The sequence below is a fragment of the Camelina sativa genome, chromosome 7, assembly GCF_030686135.1.
Source record: "Camelina sativa cultivar CO46 ecotype springtype chromosome 7, ASM3068613v1".
Taxonomy (NCBI): domain Eukaryota; kingdom Viridiplantae; phylum Streptophyta; class Magnoliopsida; order Brassicales; family Brassicaceae; genus Camelina; species Camelina sativa.
In genome coordinates, this window is record NC_141886.1 from 6,349,350 (window position 1) to 6,371,544 (window position 22,195).

The 22,195-nt window shown below is 34.5% G+C and overlaps 4 protein-coding genes across 4 annotated transcripts; 1 reads left to right on the top strand and 3 right to left on the bottom strand.

The window, feature by feature from the left end:
* Window positions 1–4,323: 4,323 nt before the first annotated feature.
* Window positions 4,324–6,176, bottom strand: LOC104700498 (putative protein phosphatase 2C 25). The gene is made up of 2 exons (XM_010416019.3): window positions 5,501–6,176; window positions 4,324–5,228 (listed from the first exon to the last, which is right to left on the bottom strand). The coding sequence occupies exons 1-2, from the start codon at window positions 6,029–6,031 to the stop codon at window positions 4,542–4,544; spliced, it is 1,218 nt and encodes a 405-aa protein (XP_010414321.2). The 5' UTR covers window positions 6,032–6,176; the 3' UTR covers window positions 4,324–4,541.
* Window positions 6,177–8,588: 2,412 nt separating this feature from the next.
* Window positions 8,589–18,673, bottom strand: LOC104700499 (protein trichome birefringence-like 45). The gene is made up of 5 exons (XM_010416022.3): window positions 18,199–18,673; window positions 17,297–17,468; window positions 16,403–16,584; window positions 16,121–16,279; window positions 8,589–9,091 (listed from the first exon to the last, which is right to left on the bottom strand). Exons 1-5 carry the CDS (start codon window positions 18,546–18,548, stop codon window positions 8,740–8,742), a joined length of 1,215 nt encoding a protein of 404 aa, XP_010414324.1. The 5' UTR covers window positions 18,549–18,673; the 3' UTR covers window positions 8,589–8,739.
* A 719-nt stretch (window positions 18,674–19,392) lies between these two features.
* On the top strand, window positions 19,393–20,489 carry LOC104700500 (PHF5-like protein). The gene is made up of 2 exons (XM_010416023.3): window positions 19,393–19,530; window positions 19,998–20,489. Exon 2 carries the CDS (start codon window positions 20,020–20,022, stop codon window positions 20,350–20,352), a length of 333 nt encoding a protein of 110 aa, XP_010414325.1. The 5' UTR covers window positions 19,393–19,530; window positions 19,998–20,019; the 3' UTR covers window positions 20,353–20,489.
* A 250-nt stretch (window positions 20,490–20,739) lies between these two features.
* LOC147940939 (putative B3 domain-containing protein At4g12617) lies at window positions 20,740–21,105 on the bottom strand. The gene has a single exon (XM_087458322.1). The coding sequence runs from the start codon at window positions 21,103–21,105 to the stop codon at window positions 20,740–20,742; it is 366 nt and encodes a 121-aa protein (XP_087314448.1).
* Between the last annotated feature and the right edge of the window lie 1,090 nt (window positions 21,106–22,195).

Sequence of the window (22,195 nt, forward strand, 5' to 3'; positions counted from 1 at the left end):
AGAGAGAAAAATCTATAAACTATTACAAAATAAAATAGCAAAGGTAAGCAAGGAACTGTTTGACATTAACGCGTGGTTTTATGATGATTTATTCTTTGATTATTGGATCAAATATTAAATATTGGGTACTAAGGAGCAAAACACAATAGAGACATAAGTTGCTGTTTATGTTGATAAGTGTCGTTGGAGAAGAAGACAACGACGAAGCAGAAAGAACTCGAAATTAAGGTGGCCGACAATACAACATGCTTATGTTATTGCAACTCTGGGGAAACCTCTAACAACATCATCATCTTCAACTTTTTTTTTATAGGATTGATTCAAGATCATGCACACTGATCTTCATATCAATAAGATAAGTATCCAAATAGTTAGTAAAAAATGGCAGCAATCTAAATCGAGTAATATATTGACGGTCGAAGTAATATACGCGTAATTGAGGTTCTAACTGCAGTTTAAATGCTCTCTTTTTTTTTTTTTTTTTTTTTTGGGGATCAAAACTGTAGTTTAAATGCTCAAGTGCAAAATAGTGTTTTTATGTATATATCTTTTATAGATGATGAATCCAGACAGATATCCAATTGTGCAATTCCGGTTTGGTTTATAAAATGATGTTAATTTTCACGTTTTTTTGTTGGTTTGTCGTGAAAAAAAACATTAAAATTTATATTTATTTTATGTTAATGATAAAGTATTTAGAATTTTTCTTTATTTTTAATATTGATAAAGTTTATAAATGTAACATTTACTTAAATAAATAGATAAAATTTAAAATACGTAATTAACAAAAATAATAAAGTATAATTTAACCATCGTGATGGTTAGGTTTCCACTTGACTCAAGTACGTAGTGTTCTTCGCTAATGTAAACATATGAAATGTTAGGAAAGAGACACTGCTACTTCAATGTTCAAGCTATTAAAGAGATTGTGCCTACAATTTCATAGGCTGAAGATGATTTTGGATTTTCTGGTTTTAAATTAAGATAATATTTGCAGTGAGAACTGATTTATTTTACATAAGAGTTTAGAGTTCTAGCTCTGAATTTTAATTGCTTGAACCCTATTAATTTATTGATTTAATATTCTATAATTTTCTGAGAAATTCTCTAAGCCTAGCGTTTTTAATTCATGAATTTACAACACTTTTGAATTCTGTTTTTGCATTGCTTTTAAATTAATATTTTGGTTTAGCATAATTAAAAGATTATTAAATCTATTGTGTGAATCTAGAGTTCTTATGGATATGATCCCTAAGTACTATAATTGATCACTTAATTTGAGAGAGTAGCTCAGATTTAAATTTGAGCATATCAATGCTCATATGCTCTCTTCTTTTATGCTCTCATTTGAAGCATTTCCCAAGCATTTAACTCTAAAATATTAATATATATTAAAATTATTTTAAATAATTAATTTATTTTGTAAAATAGAAAATTATGATTTTATAAAAGATAAATTGATTTGTTATAAAATAATATATATGAGAAACTATTTAATGTTATTATTTAAAATAATATAATAATTTATTTATTACATTAAAATATTAATGAGGATATCACATTTATAATATATATTATTGTTTTATTTATTTATTACATTAGTTTAATGTGTTATGTTATATATATTTTAAAAAGTTATTGAAATTAAAAATGTAAAATATAGATATAAACCTTTATAAAAAATTATAATATATATATAATAATTAAAAGTTATTTGTAATTAATGTGTTACATTATAGATATATATATAATTAAAATTATTAAATTACACATATATATATATATATATATATATAATTTATAAAATTTATTAAATGTAAAATCTATTTTTTAAAATTATATAGCAATGAGTGATAATTTTTTTTTTAATAAAACACATTTATATTATATTTTTATAATTAATATCATATATTAAATATAAATATAATATCTAATACTCCACTGCTATACCAATCAACTAAATGTGTTATACTCCCTCTGTTTCAAAATATAAGATGTTTTGGGTGAAAACACACATATTAATAAAAGACCACTTTAAAAAAGTTTAATCAATCATAAATAAGACTGCATAATAGAGAATATTAAATTAATCTAAAAGTAGCATAGAAGTTTGAAAACATCTTATATTATAAAACAAAAAAACTTCTCTAAAACATCCTATATTCTTATATTATGAAACAGAGGGTGTATTAATCAGAACATACAGCCCTTAAAAAGTAAATGATTTGATTAAAAAACGAGGGACCATACGCAAAAACACCGCTTCTAACTTTATAAGGAATAGTAAATGCCAACCAATGGCCAGTTGTAGGGGACGAACTCTGTCTTTTAACATCGTGAATATTTAATTGCATGCGACATGCGACTGTGATTTATATAACTTATATTTATTTATACTGATATTTTTTTGGTTGCTTTTTTTGATTAAAATTATGGATTTGTTAAGAAGTCTAATTCAGCAACTTCTTTTCAAGCGTGTTATATTCCTATTGGAAACAATATATAATGACTAAAAATAGGACATTGGCTTGCCAAACAAAAATAAAATACACATTGACTTCTAATATCATCATTTTTTAAAACACAATTAATTAGTCCACTAACTCAACGTCGATGTTTGTAGGTCATGGTGTTTATTTGTTAGGCTTTCATCATCTTAATAAATTTTGTTTTTGTAAGAAAGAAAAAAATACAGTGAAATAAATGAAACTGATAGATGGGAAACTCTAAATTAAGTGAATGAACGCATACGTTTAGTTACATTGAATTAGTAGAACACATGATGTGTGTGGGACTAAAATGCTAAATTGCCGGAGATTTTTTTTGGTTTGGTGAAAGTTTAAATAGAATTTTTACAAGGAAAAATATAAAAACAACAAAAAGAGAAAAAGCCGAACAACGTGCCGTTTTTTGGGGTTCATTGGAAGACAAAAAAACAACAACGTGTTCTCCCGCCTACAACACAAAACCATGTGTTTATATATTCACGTGTTGTTTTCTTTTATCCTAACCTTCTTCTTTCTTTCCTTGACCGTTGTGGCGTTGTGTCTTCTTCCTCTCTGTTCACAAACACAATCCTTTGTTTTTCTGAAATTTCTCCTTATCCTTTTATCGACTTTATCCATGTCGGTAATCATTATCACCGCACAGATTTGTTTTTTTTTTAATATATATAATATATATATATATGAATATATGTTAATTGAGTTTATTTATCTATACATGATAATACTTGTGGCCTTCCACAGTTTGTATATCACTTCACTCTTATCAATATGTAACACATCGAAAATTATGGGGTTTCATTCATGTCAACATTGTCACAATCAACAACATAGTTCAGATATGTGTACTATAGACAAGATTTTTCCTAAATGATTTGTATCGTAAATCTTAATATACGTAGTTCCAAGCGTTTTGTTTCGCATTCTCGATTCCGATCCTATGCAACTTAGGTCGCATTAGTTAGTCTCAATTGTAGTTAACTTATGTGGAATATATGACATAAATTACATACGTGAACAAATAATATATTTTCGGCCATTTGGTTTTCTGTTCAGCCCGATGTTTTGTTTCGGGGTGAAGTTTGCGATAATTTTTTTTACCGGAAGACATCTTTCATGGCTAAACTACCCCAAATTTAAGGATTAATAAAGAAAGCTCTCTTTATGGTCGATCATATTTTCTCTATCGAATTCTCTTGTACCTTAGCTTTACTTCGAGACAATACTGACAGAGCAACTCTTTGACCAGGATCACATGTAATGTCCATTTTACGTTGCATCTCAATGGACTCATATATGCTGGAGTTGTGGGTTGGAATAAATTTAAATTATAGATTCTTATCAATGAATATATAAGGTTATTTTGTTCAATAGTGTGGTAAATCAAATGTCAAAATTTTAAAGTCTTGAGATAAAATTAAGTTTAAACACATTAATTGCATCAAACCTCACATCTCTAGACCACGATATGGCTCTGATTTTTTGGATACGAGTTTGCAACAACAACACTCATCGACTCATTCTAATCCTCTGAACTTCGTGTCAGGTTTTTACACACCTGTAAATAAAACTTAAATGCAATAGAACTGTATCTTGTATGCTACTTTCATATGGCATTTAAGCAGCACAAAATATGTATTTCTGTGATGAGATTGGTTCTCTTCCTAAGCTCTTGTATGAGCTTTGTGTTTGTAGCAACTAGCAAGACAGTGTTTGTAGATGTGCTACAACTACTCAATCTCATCGTAGCAACTAGCACTACGACTTTGTGTTTGTATTGTACCATAGATGATCACGAAACATATAAAAAAAACAGAGATAATAACGAACTGATAATTAGATTAATTTCGACCAAAGCTCAAATCATACAAGAATCATAGGCTACACCATTGAGTTTTATCTTGTTTTTTTCCACTAAGTTAGAAAGAATAAACAAATGAATGAATCAAGTTAAAAGTACTAAATCATAGAAAGCCTCCAAATTTCTAAACGTCACATATCTAAAATCTTCTACGATGCTGCTTCTCTTCTCTTTTTCTACATGAACTGGTGCAAAGGGATCAACATCACACTAATATCATCCGACGAGCCTCGTGAAGCCGAGAGATCGACAAGCTTCTTACAAGCCTCCAACAACAACGGCTTCTCGTTTCCTAAACACAAAGGACGAGCAATATCAACGGCTTCTTGGTTACTCACTTTGTCCCATAAACCATCAGACGCCAAGATCAAAAACTCATGGTCCTGCTCAATCCTCGAAACCTTCGTCTCTGGCTCGGCAATAACCCACTTCTTAAGCTGAGCATCTCCAATTCCTCTCGACACAGCTAAAGATCCCTGAATTCTCCAAACACCGTGAAACGTATCAACATAACCACCCGTGGTTTCGATTCTCTTCTTTTCATCGTCTCTAGACGGACGGTGATCAGAAGAAAGCGCCTTAGCCGCACCTCCTACACTCATAACAGCACGACAGTCACCAGCATTAGCCACCACAAGGCTACCCTCTCTAACTAGAGCCGTGACACAGCAAGAACCACCTTTAACATCTTTCTCCTTAAGAAACGCAGCGTCAGTCATAAGGTAACCACGTTTCACAGCATCAGCTATCTCAGACTCGTCTCTCTTAACACCTATCTCTTCTACAACGTTCTTATCTAAGTTCTTAGCTGCAAACTCAGCCGCCTTAACTCCTCCATGACCATCATATACTCCAAATATCGCCTGAAGAACAAAAAACAGCGTTTAGAATCGCGTTTGCATCGTTTCAAACAATTCAATTTAAAAAATCTCCGAATTGAAATCCCTAATCAAATAAAAAATCTCCGAACTGAAATCGCGATTACATCGTTTCAAACAGTTCGATTCAAAACCTAATCGACTCAAACCCTAATCGAATCATAAATCACCAAATTGAAATCGCGATTACATCGTTTCAAACAATCCGATTCAAAACCGTAATTAACTCAAACCCTAATCGAAATTGGGAATTTTACCTGTTTGCGATCTCCATGAAGATTAGTGATAGCAGAGAAACGATCCTCCATAGCTTCTCTTCGTCCTCTCTTACAATAAACAGAGTAGCCATCACCATCCCTCTCAACCTCACTACGCTCCTCCCTCGGCGTCGTCGCAACCACACCCTTCGCCGACGGAGCTACGAATCCAGCAGTACCAATCGGTATATCAAGCCTCGTCGGTCTTTTCCTTTTCAAAGCCCCTCCCGGAGGAGACGACGACTGGCTTGCAGCGGAAACAGAGTCAGATCCGAAAGCTAACGGAGGAACAGGACCGAATCCGGTGGTCGGAGGTTTTTGGAACCGGAGAAGAAACGGAGATTTAGGAGAAGAAACGGCGGCGGTTGAAGAAGGAGACGAAGGAGAAGAGGTTTGAGGTTTGAGATGAGAGAGAGTTAGAGAGAGAGATGATTCTTGCGGCGAAGAGAGGATCAAAGAAGGTTTGTTACAGAATAGAGACGATGACGGTGAAAAGACCGGTGAGTTACATACAGCGACAGAGCAAGACATCGTTTCCGATTTCGATTCCGATTCCGATTTAGAAGAAATTGAGATTGTGTTGAAGGAAGAAGAAGAAGAAGAAGAAGGAAAGGTTTTAAATATAAAGAGATTAAAATTAAAAGGAGTCCGTGTTTATCGAGTTTTTTTATTCAAAGTCTTTGACTGTGTAAATGACTTTTATGTCCTTGTAGTTTCTGTTTTCCTTTTTTTATTCTTACGGTTTTGTCCTTTTACTTTCTAGAAAGAATAACAATATATTTTTTTTTTGGAGAAACAAAAATAGGAATAGTTTTTTTTAATACTACTCTTTGTTGACTAGAAAGATGAGTTTTTTTTGGAAATAAGGAAATATTTTTCTCTAGTGGACTACAATTATTGTCGTTTTTGTTCTTTTTTCTAAAAGAGAAGTAGAATTATTCAAAGAAAAAACGAAAAAGAGAACGTTTGGTTGGGATAAAACAGTCATTCACAGTCCAAAAATAGCTAAAACGATGAAGTAAGCAATTTATTGTTGTACTCTATAAGGATAAAATGGACATTTGCAATTAAGTCAAAAACACGTCTAAAAGGAAACGAATAATTAAAAAAAGAGTTGGGGCATGTGGTTGATTTTATTGGTAACGTATCTGTGTTAAAGAAGTGTTTCATTGATGACTCACTTTTTTTGTTTTTTTTTGCTATTTTTTAAAATTTATAAAATGAACACAGAAGAATCTTAAAGAATTAAAAAAAAAACGACCGTTGTGAAGAGATTAACACAAGTCGTCGTTTGATTGGTTAGCATATTTTTGCTGGTCGTAGTCGCAGCTTCTTAGCAAGTGACCGTTGAGGGACACTGATGAGATGATGAGGAAGGAGCCTTCGTTGTGTGGCTGTTTCCATTTGATGACCGTTGTGTTGTGTTGTGTGAATACATCACTATCGGGTTTAATTACATTATATTAGTAATGATTATTAGTGAATGGAAAAATTATTAAAGTGTTATTTAGTTTCTCTCGTTTCACACGAGGTCTTCTCGTTATAATAGTACAAGTCTCTTATTTTTAAGAGAGAGTGTTTAACTTTTGATTAGCTGTGCCTGTGAGTTGTGTGACATCAATAATAACGGATAGCTTTGGTTGTCTTTGAAACGGTGTTTGTTGGAAATAATAGTATTAGAGATATTATTATGTCATGTGTTATATGAGTTTAGATATCGTAGTACTAGTTTATATTATATAATGATAGTTCAAAATAAAACATATAGTACGATCAAGAATCAAGATATATATACGATCAAAACATATTCTTATTTATAATTCTTACATCTTTGTTCATCCTATATTGGAGAAAATTCTAAGTTCGATAATACTCCTTTTGTATTAATATTACTTTTCTCCAATACATCTTTATCACAATTCATAATTTTCTTATGTTTTTTTCCTTCAACTCTAGAACATTGCAATAAATATTGGTCGGTTTAAATCTATGCCTTTATTAATTAATACTAAAAGATTTTTCCCTCTATTTCTTATCAAAAGTGGTTTTAGATTTAAAGTTTTGTTTCATTATAAGTATCCGTTTGTATATTCAATGCATTGAATCAAAATAAAATATTCCAGTTTTAATTCATACTATACACTAATGTGTTAACCAATGAGAAAAGTCATATAGTGTATTAGTAAAAGGTAATACACAAAATTTAATTAGTTTCTTAATATGTGTGAAAATGTCTTGAACATCATTTATAACAAAACAGAGAAAGTATTAGGCAAAGGAAATTAATAGGTGCAATATGATAATACCAAAACTAATAACATGCATATTAACATGTGATTTTTTATTTTCGTAAAGAAGAAACCATTTGTATAGAAGGACGAAGGACATGTATAAATTCCGTTTATAGTAAGCGAGACCGAAATAAAACTATTTGATTTCGACATGTGATGGTATTCCCGTGGGTGGATTAAGCAAAATATACATACTTTTAAAACAGCAAATCTTATATAAGCAAATTGTTAAAGTGAACTGGAAAATCGTTAGTTAGAATCATTACATTAATCAGTCATAGTATGCAATTTAATTATGTTATAATCAATGCTGTTTATGTTCAACTAAAGACTGAGTCACATACAAGACTCATCCTACTTGAACGATTGGACTTGGTTATAAAGATGAGTATATATTTGTTGACCGAAGAGTATGATTAATCAATTAAAGTAGGTTTCCCACTTCCATAATAAGGATTCTTCTGTGGTCTTCCGTTGAAATTGTCTTCTATCTACTTCCTTTTTTTTTTTTCTCATCTTTTAAAGTTTACAGATTGCAACAACCCAATTTAGTTTTTTCCTTCTTTCTAGTTTCTAGCATCTTAAATTCTTAATGTAGTAAGCCTGCGTTTGTCCAAAAAAAAAAAAAAAAAATGTAGTAAGACTGCAGATTCATAAAAGAAATCTAACATGTCGAACAAGACATTATTATTGGACCCCTTTTTTTAGTTTACCATCATTTTGAGTTCAAGCCCAACAATGTATAGGCCTTTTTATTTGAAGTGTTACTTAATATTACAACAATCAGAGAAGAAGTGTGAAAGAAAAGGATTAGGATGGATGCTTCATCAATCACAATTATATGTTTTGATTAAATGTTACAACTTAGTGAACTTACATTACATATAAAAACTAGGAAACTATAGATTCAATAGATATACATTTGATTGATCTTGGTTAATCAAATCTTCAATACAACAAAGCAGCATAAAACAATTGGTTCCAAGTATCGGGAAGACCAGGAAGACACCAATGGCTACAATCAGACGAACGGTCAGGGTTTCTTTTCAGAGAAGGGTTGAGATCTCCACTGTATATCGAAGGGTGACAGTCTACACGCAGAGCAGAGAGCATAGTTATATCCATCAATGAGACATGCGACTTCACCTCTTTAACCTCGTCGTCGATCACTTTCTTTTGGTTTACGTATGAACTGGTCGGGTACGATGTTCCACTAAACGGTGTCGTTTGTCCGTAGCAGCTTTTACCTCCTTGAGTTAACGTTGAAGTTTTTGATCTTGATGAAGCCCACTCATTTGGACTGCAGCACATATCCAAAAGTCTTTATAATCAACATTTCATCACATATAGTCTTTAAAGATTATACGAGTGGTAGGATACAACAATAAATGTTATGTATATCATTTTGCAAGTTGCAAGGAGGAAAAGCTTTCTCATTGGCAAAACACAGCTCATATGTGGACCTTTTTCAAAAACTATTCTCATTGTTTATCCTTTTGAGTTTTTTCTTTTTTTAGCACTAGTGTAATTTCAAATCCCTTTTTGACGGCAAATAATTAACCATTCCAAATTGACATTACTCATCTTCATTGTTTTTTTGACAAGGAAAAAAACGAATCTCGTTTTGAAATAATATATCATAAGTCATAAGTTCATAACTCATAAGCAACTACTTTTTGTTGGAACGTTATTTACATTTAAGAATGACTACTATAATTATTTCATATACACACGTATTTGATATCACGTCTAGACATTTTAGCTATAGCTAGCAAAAATGAGGCCATGCACAATGGTAAATGGTATAAGTAGTAGAGAGTAGTTTGGTAGCAACTTTTTTTTTTTTTTGTCAACTGATTTTATATATTGATATTGAAAGGATACAACTTACTATATCTACTCCATTGACTTGAGAAAAGTCAAACCAAAAAATCAAAAAATCTAAAAGGCACGAATACATCCGGCCACTTCCTACCTACCCTGATCAACCATTTAACAGGGAATTTACAAAAAGAATCACTACTTTTAAGAACCATTGATCAAAGCACAGACCAACTCAAACAGAGGAAACACTCTTATCTCTGAAAAGTTCTTCAAGCCAACTTGGGTAACTGGTCGCTACATAAGAACGAAGCCTTCCTTGCCTTAAAACACTTTGTGCAATGAGAAAGGCTCCTCTATTCGCTGTCACACATTCGAAAACCACCAACCAATCCAACAAAAGAAACAACGATCCCAACATTTCTGTTGTCTGAAACCTAAAAGAAGGTCACGCTTGCGGCCTGTTAATGATTCCAACCAACAAAATGTCATCCACTGCAAACTCCACCTTGTTTACCTTGAGACTAACCATACTCTCAACTGCCCAAACCGAACTGATTACTTGGGCTTCCATCCTGCTTTTAATATTAGGGAAAGAACTTCTACTGTGCAAGAGCACCTTTCCTTTCTCATCTCTCAAAACCCAAGCAGCTCCAACTAACAATTGTTCTTTTGACCAAACCACTCCTAAGTTGCATTTGACCCAATCCTTTTGAGGCGGTTTCCAGGATATTACGGGAGAAACTACTTGGTTTCGATCACTAGAATTCTGACCCTCCATTGGCATTGTCCTTTCTCCTTCAACCACTTGAGCTGCACTCCAATCCTCAACATCTTTTCTGACTTTCTCCACAGTCTCCAAAGGAGAAAATCTTTTGCCTTCAAAAAAGAACATATTCCTGTTTTTCCAGATTCTCCAGATAAGCCAAGGAAAACTTCTCCTTATTTCTAGCGGCCAATTTCTATTATCTCTATTTATCAAGAAGTGATAGATATTGGAAAAAACAGAACCATGAACAAAACCTCCCTCTAGTTCAGAATAGTCGGAGATAGCCCAAATTTGTCTAGAAAGAGAGCAACCAAAGAGCACATGTTGAATAGATTCTCCTTCTAGACCGCAAGTTTGGCAACGATTATCCACCTTCATACCTTTACAAGATAGTAAATCCATAACTGGGATCGCACCACTAAGAATTTTCCAGAGGAAAACCTTGATTTTGGGTTCCGTTTTGAGTTTCCACACCTGTATCTTGAGCTCATTTAAGGACGGTTGTAATGAAGCTTCTGCTAAAACTGACCCCAAGTTGATCTGCGAAGTTAACCAATAACCAGACTTCACTGAGTAAGCCCCACTCTTGTTATGTTTCCAAATCCAGAAATCTTCACTTGACACTACAGGTTTGTGTTCTTTTATCAGCTCCACATCCCCCGGATAAACTGGTCCTCAAGTTTGTCAATGTCCCACTCCTTCCTGTTCGGTACAATGAGATCACACACCAACAAGTCGATGTTAATTATAGGGTTCTTTATCCAGGGAGCTCTCATTCCATTATCCTCTAACCAAGGGTCCATCCAAACTCTAATACTTTTTCTATTTCCAACTCGCTTAACTAGATCTTGAGTTAAAAGATCTCTGCCATGGAGAATACTTCTCCAACCATAGGAAGGTCTTGGACCCAGCACAGCTTGCAGAAACTCTGAATCCGGAAAGTATCTACTTTTGATGACTCTGGAGAAAAGACAGTTTGGGAATTGAATTAACCTCCACGCTTGTTTGGCTAACAACGCCTGGTTGAAAAGACCTATATCTCTAAAACCCAACCCCCCTAAAGCTTTCGGTAGACACAATTTCTCCCAACTCACCCAATGGATCTTCCTCAAATGCTCAGCTGAACTCCACCAAAAATCAGACATAGCACTTGCTAAATTGCTACAGGTGGTTTTGGGGAGTTTAAAACATGACATCGCAAAAACAGGCATTGCCACTGCCACTGTTTTTATCATGATCTCCTTCCCGCCTTGTGAAAGCGATCTAGAGAACCAGACTGAAGTTTTGCTCTTGAGTCTGTCTTTGATATAATCCAACATCACCACCTTCGATCCACTAAAGCATTCTGGAAGACCTAAGTACACCCCTGCTCCACCTTCATGCTCAATCTCCAAGGTTGTCTTGACCTCAAGCTTGTTCGAACCTAAAACCTTGGTCCCAAAAGAGATGGAAGACTTATTAAGATTGATAGTCTGACCTGTAGCCTTTCCATACCCTTTCAGTATATTGTACAACACCAAGGCCTGATCCTTATTTGCCTTGCAGATGAATAAACTGTCATCAGCAAACAAAAGATGATGAATACTTGGACCCTGCTCTGAGAACTGCATCCCATCAATAAGACCCAAATGTTGTGCTTTGTTCAACAGATGCGTAAGGCCTTCAGTACACAACACAAAAACAAAGGGGGAAAGCGGATCTCCTTGACGCAATCCTCTTTGTGGAATGATCATCCCAAAAGGTTTATCATTTATCAAAACTGAGAAAGTCACCGAACAAACACACATCATCATCCAATCGATCCAAGTCTGGTGAAAACCAACAGCCTTGAGAAGAGTTCTGAGGTAACTCCATTCGACTCGATCATAAGCTTTGGACATGTCAGTTTTCACCGCCATGAACTCACCCAAAAACTTATCCTTTGTGCGCAGACTATGGACCACTTCATGTGCTACCAGGATATTATCTGAAATTAACCTCCTAGGTACAAACGCAGTTTGAGTCTCTGAGACAATCTGATCCAACATTGGCTTCAATCTCTGAACCAAAACCTTCGAAACTATCTTATACAAGACTGAGCACAAACTGATCGGTCTTAAATCTGACATCTCTTCAGGATGCATAATCTTCGGCAGGAGACATAAATGAGTGTAGTTCCACTCTACTGGCATCACCCCTGTTCGAAAGACATTTTTCACCTCTAGTATCACCTTTTTCCCCACAATGCTCCAATAATGTTGGAAGAAGATACCCGACATCCCATCAGGACCTGGGGAACTGCCTGGTTTGATAGAGAAAACAGCTTCTCTAATCTCTTCCGAAGACACTTCTCTAATTAACCTGTCATTCATGTGATCAGAGATTTTGGGTGGGAAATCCTCAAACCATTGATTGAAGCTAGTAGGATTAGAGGACTTAAACAAGTCATTAAAGTATGTCGTCGCAACTTCACCTTTTGCACCTTCAGAAAACTGCTCTATACCATTAAGATCCACCAGCTTTTCAATGCGTTTTTTGCCTCTATTGTTCTTGACAGAATTCTGAAAAAACTTGGTATTCTTGTCTCCACAATGCATCCACTTTTCTCTACTTCTCTGACTCCAATAAACTTCCTCCTCCCAATACGCTTTGGCTAAGTCTTTTTTTAGAATGAAAATTTGCTGGAACCTAGGATTCAAAGTCGACTGTTCCTGTTCTAGAGCTCTTTCTATCACCTGAATGTTGTCTTTAGCATTCATATTATTCTCACGTTTCCAACCACTAAGAGCCCTTCTACACAATCTTAGGCGATCAGACACCAACAAATTGTCCACCCTTTCATCAGAACTCCATGCCTGTAGAATTGTTTCCTCAACCCTGGGCTTATGCAGAAATCTTTTGTCAAACCTGAATTGACCTCTGTAAGAATCCATAGAAGCCATCAAGTTGACTAGAACTGGTCTGTGATCAGAGCCTCTCATTTCCAGGAAATGCTGATTGGTCGCAGGAAACTTTTTAAACCACTCTTTGTTACCAAAAGTTCTATCCAACCTACTCTGAATCCACAAGTCATATCTCCTCCCAGCCCATGTAAACCTATTACCCGAACTGGACAACTCCCTCATCCCACAAGCTTCTTGCATTTCTTTAAAAGGTTTGAAGTACGATTCACATCTTTTTGGCCCTCCAATTTTCTCACCATTGTGTAAAATATCATTGAAGTCCCCAACCATACACCAACTGTCTCGTCTTCCCACTCCAAACCTACTCAACCTTTCCCACACAACCTTTCTTTTCTTAAAATCTGGATCGCCATATACACAAGACAAAAAAAAGTTTACGGCCCCAAACTGAACATTAAGATCCACCAGATTCTTATCCGCAAACACTATATCTACCTTAACACTTGCCTTCCAAAAAACCGCCAGACCCCCACATTTACCAACTGGATCCACTGAATAAACCTTATCATACCCCAAAACACATTGAAGATCTACTACTAAATCCCTACTATTCATCGTTTCCATCAGAAAAAGCATCTCAGGAAAATGTTTTTTACGCATTTCCTTGAGACGGGGAAAAGCCAAGTCTTGAGACCGTCCCAAGCCTTGGCAATTCCAACTAATGATGCTCATTACGCGTTGGGCAATCCCTCCTTTGGGATTACCTCTAAGGGATTTAGCTTTGTGGATTTTGCAGCGCTTGATCCCTCATCAACTGCTTTTCTTTTGTCTTTCACACCAATCGAAAGTCCAAGCTTTATATTCTGAAACTCTTCGACCCCCAATACCTCCTTCGGTTTAGCTTTCCTCTGACTCTTCGTTGGTCTCTTTCTTGCCTTAGCTTTTGGAGGTTTAATCCCGGAAGGACCAGCTTCAGAGAAGCCAATCCTAAAAACCATCGGATTATCCTGAAAAGGCTGCGAGAGAGCAAGAAAATTTGTAGAATCCTGCCAGGAAGAAGGTAGTGAGACCTCCATTCTCCCCGAAGATTCTGGCAAACTGGCTGATGCGTCCATCATCGAGTTTTTAAACCTCTTGTCTCCTTCAGATTTTTCTAGAGCAATCCTTTCCTCCTCATAATTAAAAACCATTCCTTTATCTTTGTTAAGATCCAAATGCACTAGAGGCATCGGTTCTAACCTTAAGATAGATTTCTTAAGAAGAGGATCTTTTTCAACCTCACCAACAGATTTCTTCACCTTATCCTTTCTTAACAACAGCTCAGATTCATCAGAGACCATCAGATATTGTCTCATTCCTTCAAGCACTTCCGCTGCAATCCTTGGTCTCCTCGTCACTGGGTCTATCCCAACTTGATCTTCCCTTAACACCCCAAACAGCGGATCAGACTCCTTTAAGAAAGATGGTTGTTTGCGTTTCTCCACTGGTTTTCCCCACCGTCTAGCTAAAGCAGCCTCTTGCCTCTCTTTGATGAGAATGGGACACACATCATTTTCATGAGTTAAACGTTGACATTCGAAACACCTCTTTTGAATCCTCTCGTACTGAAATCTCACTGTGGCTGAACCCCCTTTAGGCAGATTGACAACCTTGGATCTTCTAAGAGGTCTTGATATATCAAAAGAAACCTTAACTCTTACAAACTCTTGTAATTGAGTAGCATTTGGATCAAAAGCCACCTCCAACACCTGACCAATCAACTCTCCTAGAGCAGTTATCGCACTCTTTGTGTAGAAATTAATCGGCATATTCCAAATCTGTACCCAGATTGGCAGGAACATCAAGTAATTATCCGGTGGGTTTTCATACCATCTCTCCACCGCTAACGCCCATTCATTGAAGGTGTGAACTCCTTTGTTCAGAACATCTTTAAGATCATGCTCCGATTCGAAAATAAACTGGAACCTTTCTTTTGTCAGCGCAACACCTTTAACCCAACCCTCTTTTTGCCATTTCCTTGGCAAATTCCTCAAGAGTCTGTTCATTGGTTGACAACTTGGATTTAAGACTCTTCCTACCAGACTCATTTCATTTCTGACAGTAGAAGAGAATTCTGGTAGATCTGGCATATCAAACGGAACCTCCTCTTCTTCCCTTAACGACATCGCCATCAGAGCTTTATCCATGGCTGACGACATCCTTTTCTTTTGAATAAATCGACTAGAAACACTAACCACCGCACCCCTTAGCACCACCGAAACCAACGAAGAACTTTCAGAGTAAAACCTAATTTTACACTTAGATCTGAGCAAATAGTGACGAATACCTCTTGAAAGAGGAAACATTTGGTGAAAAAAACGTGTTTTTTTTTACTGTAGCTCTATTCTCAAGAGTAGTCGAAGACACTATCTGGAAAAGAGAGACTTAAGCCCAAAAAAGGGAAGCTATGAAAATTACTTACTTGAGTTTGGTAGCAACTAACAAGTCAATATTTAATATAGTTTGGCAACATCTAGCTAGCAAAGACCCTCAATCCAACGCATGTGCGTTTGATTCTGTTTCCTATTTATTTTTCCTATTTATTTATTACGTCGTTGATGTCACGATGATTTATATATCAATTATCAACACTACACGTTCTTATAACCAACATCACACAGCTCCCAAAGTCTCATATATATATAAACCAATTCATTTTGGGATTGGAGGATCTTAACTCGAATCCAATCTAATCATAGTTGCATTAACATATTTACAGGTTTGGAAATAATTAAGTTGAGCTTGATCTAGGAATTAAGATACCATCGATTATAATATTAAACATAACCAAAAGAGAGAGAGAGATAGGGTTACATACTTGTAGTGTGTGGGTGAGACGGAGAGGAAGAAAACTTTAGTGAGAGGAGCGTTTATATAACGAAGGACCCAATTAGACCATGCTCTTAGTCCTTTTCTCAATGCCACTAACCTATCCATGTCTCCGTAATATCTCCCTCCTGTCTCCATCTGCTCCCACCTGTCGTCTCACCCCAAATTTTTTATTCACATTTCAACTCAATTTACAATAGCGATCTAATTAATTACCCTAGTAGGTATGTGAAAAAATTCAGATATAGAGGTTACAAATTTTTTAGTTTACCCTCGTAGTGACCCTGTGTGGCTCCACCAGTGACCAGTGTTGAACAATAGAACGTCGGCTGTACGCCAAGCGTTCGATGCATCGACAGAGATTTCGTCGAGTTTAAGAGTAGTCTTTCCGCGAATTTTGTCTATGTTTACAAGATAAGGAGCTCTATAGAATGACACCTTCACGTTGTAGTCCTGTCATCGCGTATGTATATTAGCAAATAATTGAGGTATAGCTTAAGATTTAAATGGTAACCAATTTAAAAGAGTTATGTTTGTCTTTCTTTTTTGTGCTAACGTCGCTTTTCAACTAATTTTAATGAATAGAACTGAAATTAATTTTCAGCAAAAATTAAAATTTGTTTTCATTTAAGCGCTTTTAAAGAATAAAGCTGAAAGTATAACTTTGATTAATATACAACCGAACATAAAAGAACTAAGAAGATATATACATATATATATATATATATATAAGTGAAGTGATCTAGTTTATAACAAGATGAGAAATCAAAAATAATTAAGAGATCAATGTGTTTTGTTTATGGTTAATCGTATTCTAATCCGACGAGTTTAGATCTATGTATCTGAAAATAAAAATAATACTAGTATTTCATATTCATGCATTACGCTGTGTAATAGAGTAAACTCAAAATAAGAAAAGAAAGAAAATGTTAATTAGATAAATAGTAATTGATGTTGCTTTCGAGAACTTTAGTTTATTTTCATTTTTATTAGACCAGTGAAACTGTCACCGACGACGTCAAGTTGGGCAAGCTAGTTTGAAAACGACGTTCGATACAACTTTAGACCTCAATTTTCACGAGTGATATTCGAAGAAAATCAAATCCAAAAGGAAAAAAAATTTTCATTTACCGACAATAGAAAAATGTGTGTGTTGGGAACTTACAAGAATCTTGAAGGTAGAGAGAGGATCTTCATGAATGATACGTGTATGAATCAATGGTGCTGATGAAGAGATCATACATATCAACGACTCCCATTGGTTTCTACCCAACGAATCACCAACGAACATTATCGTTTTGTCTCTCATTTCCTGTAGAAACTTCACTCCATTGAATCTGCTTTTTCCAAATAATTCACAAACCAGTAAATAATATATAAAATCATTGCGTCGACACATTACAATAATAAGTGCTTTATTATATTAACCGCACCAAACTCCACCTAATCAACAGAAACATCAATTTCATTTTTTTTTCTTTTGTTAAAAAGGAATCTGCTAAACTTGTACTTATTACACAACTTGGAAAAGGCGAATCTAACATAACACTGTTTTTATTTTAAGTGATAAACCTTATTTATAACTTTACTTATAGAAAGAGATTATATAGTTGTACTTGTATGTATGTTAATGCCCCCTAATTATGAAAAGATGTTATGAAAGGATGTCCATAACCATAAAAAAAAAAAAATGAAATACACTATGAACAAAAAATTTGGGATCGGATCATTGTATGATCCAAATACAATACTATATATTACATTTTATGGTATAACCAGCTTGAATTTGTTTTTGTCTTTTTCATTAAATAATCAAACTTGAAAATATTGGTTGGTGCAGTGGCCTACTAAAACTTCATTTGCCTAATTGTTTTACACCTCAAAACATAAATTTATCTATTGGATGCAAAGTTGTAACCTCGATATCAAGAAAATAAATATTTTTCTTTTCCCCGAAAACATGATATATAACTAAACTAAACATTACCCAAAATAATCCAACTAAATCGTTGTATCAGTATAATGAATGAAGTAGCTAGTGACTGAGTGAGTGAGTTGATATATAACCTAGGGACATTGCAGTTGAAAGGCTTCCACCGGAACTTGAGATAGTCTGAGTCAGGTCTGCCGTACGTCTGACAATCAAATCCCGGATCTATGATTCCTCCTCCACATTGTTTAGCCCTGTAAAGCGGGTAAGTCTCATCGCGTACCCACTCACCAGCAAACAGATCGCAACTACTATGATTCACCGGAAAAACCACCGGGTTCCGGCGAGGATGCTTGGCGAAGTTGCTGTGGTTACTGTGGTTATGGATCGGCCGTCGGAAGAGAGGGGGGAGAGGTGAAGCTTTTGACGTAGCGTTTTGGAGAAGAAACAAGAAGAGGAAAGTTAGATAATGAACAGCCGCCGCCATTAAAGCAAAGCTTGAAAAGAGAGAGAGAGAGAGAGAGTGAGATAAACAGAGAAAGAGAGAAGTTGTTGGTTATATTATATTGTTCGTCCTTTGCATGGAACTTACTAATAATACGTAAATGTTATGAAGACTCCATTATTTAAAAAGAAAAAAAATATGGGGTCGGGTTTTAGTTTTATTTTTTTAAATAAATAAAAATTAATTAAATTAAATATTTGCGTTTTGTTTTACCCATAAATAACGACATTTATTAATAGTGAATTATACGAATTGACGGTTAACATTTTTAGTAATAAACTAATAAAAATTAAAGCAAAGTGCAATAATTAATCTTTATCCGAAAAAGAAAGAAAGAAAGGTGTAATAACTAAACGAGTTCTATATGTTTAAACATTTCTAAATGTTTTATTTCTATGTTTTATGTTCTCACAAGGTATCAAAATAATTTTGTTTTTTTGGGTAAAGCAGATACAAAAATATAGATTCTTTGCTTTACTTCACCTCCATGTCTAGAATATGATCATATACTCAATTGTTTTTAAAAATACTGAAAAAGCCACGTCACTTGGGTCAAAACTAGTCAAAGCTAACTTAAAACTGAATCAATTTGCCAATTTGGTACTAGTGTGACAGTGGCTTGCTCCTACTTGCTCAAAGTTTGAGCCTTGAACCGTTTTTGACCAAGTCCAAACTTGCGTACAAGCGATTGGGACATGGTTTGGTTACTAAATCATCTACCGGTTTCGTTTGGTTTGGTATATAATTTATAAAGCCCAAAGTAAAAAAGCCCATTAGAATTGGACCGACTTAACTAATAAAGAATCTGGATACTTCGTTTATTTGTGTAGAACCCCGACCCGACTCGATTCTCGTGAGCTGCTTCGTTCTCCTTCGTTTTCTTCATCTTCGCGCTCTCTGGAAATTTCTCGCTTCGCTACGTTCTTCTTGATCGATCTCGCTCAAGTTAGATCTCCCTTTACTTGTGAGTTCTTCTATTTCACCCTTTTTTCCAAGTTTTCGTTTTTTTTTTTTGTTTTCTCTCTTGATTTCGTTGCTCTCAGTTTTTAGGGTTTGTAATGTATATGCTTATTGATGGATCTGTGTTCGAACGAATCCGAATTTGCTTATAGAAGATTTTTGCTGGGTAGTGTAGAGTTAGGCCTCTGGAATTGGGAATTGGAAAAGTATAATAACGTTAGGCTGAAACTTGTGCCCATAAGGTGTTCGACGAAATTCCTCTGAGAAGATTATTGTTAGACAAGTCTATTTTTTGAAGCTTTATTTTAGTTATTTTTTCAGTAGTTTTATCAATGCCTAGGCCACATGATTTCAGTAGTAATATCTGAACTCTTTAGTCTAGTTTCCTCTTTATTTTATCATAACCTTTCCGTTGCGAAGGAGTATATAGACAAGTGACTGACCTCTTTGGGGCTGAACCTATGTTTGCAGGTAGAACACTGTACCAGTAGTCATGGCAAAGCATCACCCTGATCTGATCATGTGCCGGAAACAACCTGGGATTGCCATTGGACGATTGTGTGAGAAATGTGACGGGAAATGCGTGATTTGTGATTCTTATGTGCGTCCCTGTACTCTGGTACGTATATGTGATGAATGCAACTACGGGTCATTCCAAGGCCGGTGTGTTATTTGCGGAGGGGTTGGGATCTCAGATGCTTATTACTGCAAAGAGTGTACACAACAGGAGAAAGACAGAGATGGTTGTCCCAAGATTGTTAACCTTGGGAGTGCGAAAACTGATTTGTTCTACGAACGTAAGAAATATGGATTCAAAAAACGATGATGACATGTGTTTCTTTTTTTTTCGCTATTTGCACAACCCCTTTGATTTGCTTGAACTATTTTGGATCTCTTCTGCTTATGTGTAAACTTGTTTGTTGACTACCCCGTTGCATAAAACATATATATTCCCGATCTAAAGATCTTGGTTCTTGGATATGAAAAAAGTTATGCTTAAATTTTTATTCATATTTTAATTTTGAAAATATTTTATATCTTACAAAGCCATATGAATATAATTATAACTTTTAAAGGAAATAGTAGCATGCATGATTTCTAGAAACATATTTCAAATAGATATTTGACAGCAAGAGCAACTAGCCGGACTCAATAACACATGACAAAACCCGATAAACATATTCGAGTAAATGATGTTGTGATGATGTCCGGTTCAGTCAGTCGACCAAACGATAAAATTAAGCCTTTTATTTAACTTATCCCACCAAATTCCAATTTTATCGCCAGCTTTGAGCTTTCTGTTTTCAATAACGTTATTCCATCCGTCTAGTTTGAAACTTCCATCTGTTTCTCTTTTCACTACAACAACTGTTGTAATTTCAGAATTATATTCGCACAGATCCACAAGTACCACCTCATTCGGTTCTGACAATTTTTTAGACCGACTTTTACCCCAGTGAGGGAGTATATATTTTTCCACTTGCTCTTTCGATATCGTTAGCGTCTTACTGAGCACGTCTGATGGTTTCAAACTTAACAGGATGTCGAATGGGTTCCCCAACACCTCAGTTCTTGCCATGGTTACTTTTTTACTCTGTTTAAAAGCTTATGTAAGAGGTTTTTCTATTGAAGAATTCGTTTATGGGGTTACAGATATATATAGTAACAAGAATTGCGTTGTGTGGGTGATTTTCTCTAGGAGTTTGTGACTAATTTTAAGATTGACTATTATTAAATGAATGAAGATTTTGTATTGAAGTAAAATTTATTTTAATCTTTATCTACAAAATTTTGTTTAGTGAATTAAGAATTATTTTTTTACATATATTCATATTCTTATTAAATCAGTCCTAACATGTGTTAAAGTTTTTTTAAAAGAGATTAAAAGTTTTTTATTTACCATAACAAAAATCATTGATTACATGATTCTTTCTAATTAATATATCTGATAAATTAAAAAGAAAATCAAAATGTGTTCCTACATGACATCTGTTGGTAATTGTATAATTTCTTTGTTAAAAAATAGAAAATTTTCTTAAAAATTAATAATAAAACTTTAATTTTCTTTGATTCACTCTTAACTCACTAAACTCAATATGATCATCAATCACATATCATTAAAATATATATATAAAAAGAAAATATATACCTTGATCCAATTTTTATCTTTCTTTAGTTTGTTCATAAATTGTTAAAAATACCTTTTTGTAGATATATATATATATATATATATATTTGCATATGGTCCTAGTTTGTTCATAAAAACTATGCTTATTTAAATTTAACTATTTACTTAAAATATGACATGTATTGTTTACCATTTGAAGGAGATAATTTTAATTAACCTTCAAAAGGTTTTCATTTTTAAAAAGTACAAAATTTAATAATAAAAAATGATAAGAGTCTAAAAATAATAACCTCTATTGGAGGTGGTCTAAGACACTAATTTATTTTTGGGACAAACCCAAGAAACTAATTAAAGGTGAGTAAAATGTCTAAAATGAAATTGCTTGTTTACCACCAAAGTGATATGAAAATTTGAACCAGCACCTACATTAGAAAAAGAAAATAAGTACCCAAAAACCATGCCTAGTATATATTCTTTTTTTTTTCTCTACGAAAAATCTACAATTTGAAAATACACTTAAGTTAAACCACACAATAATAAT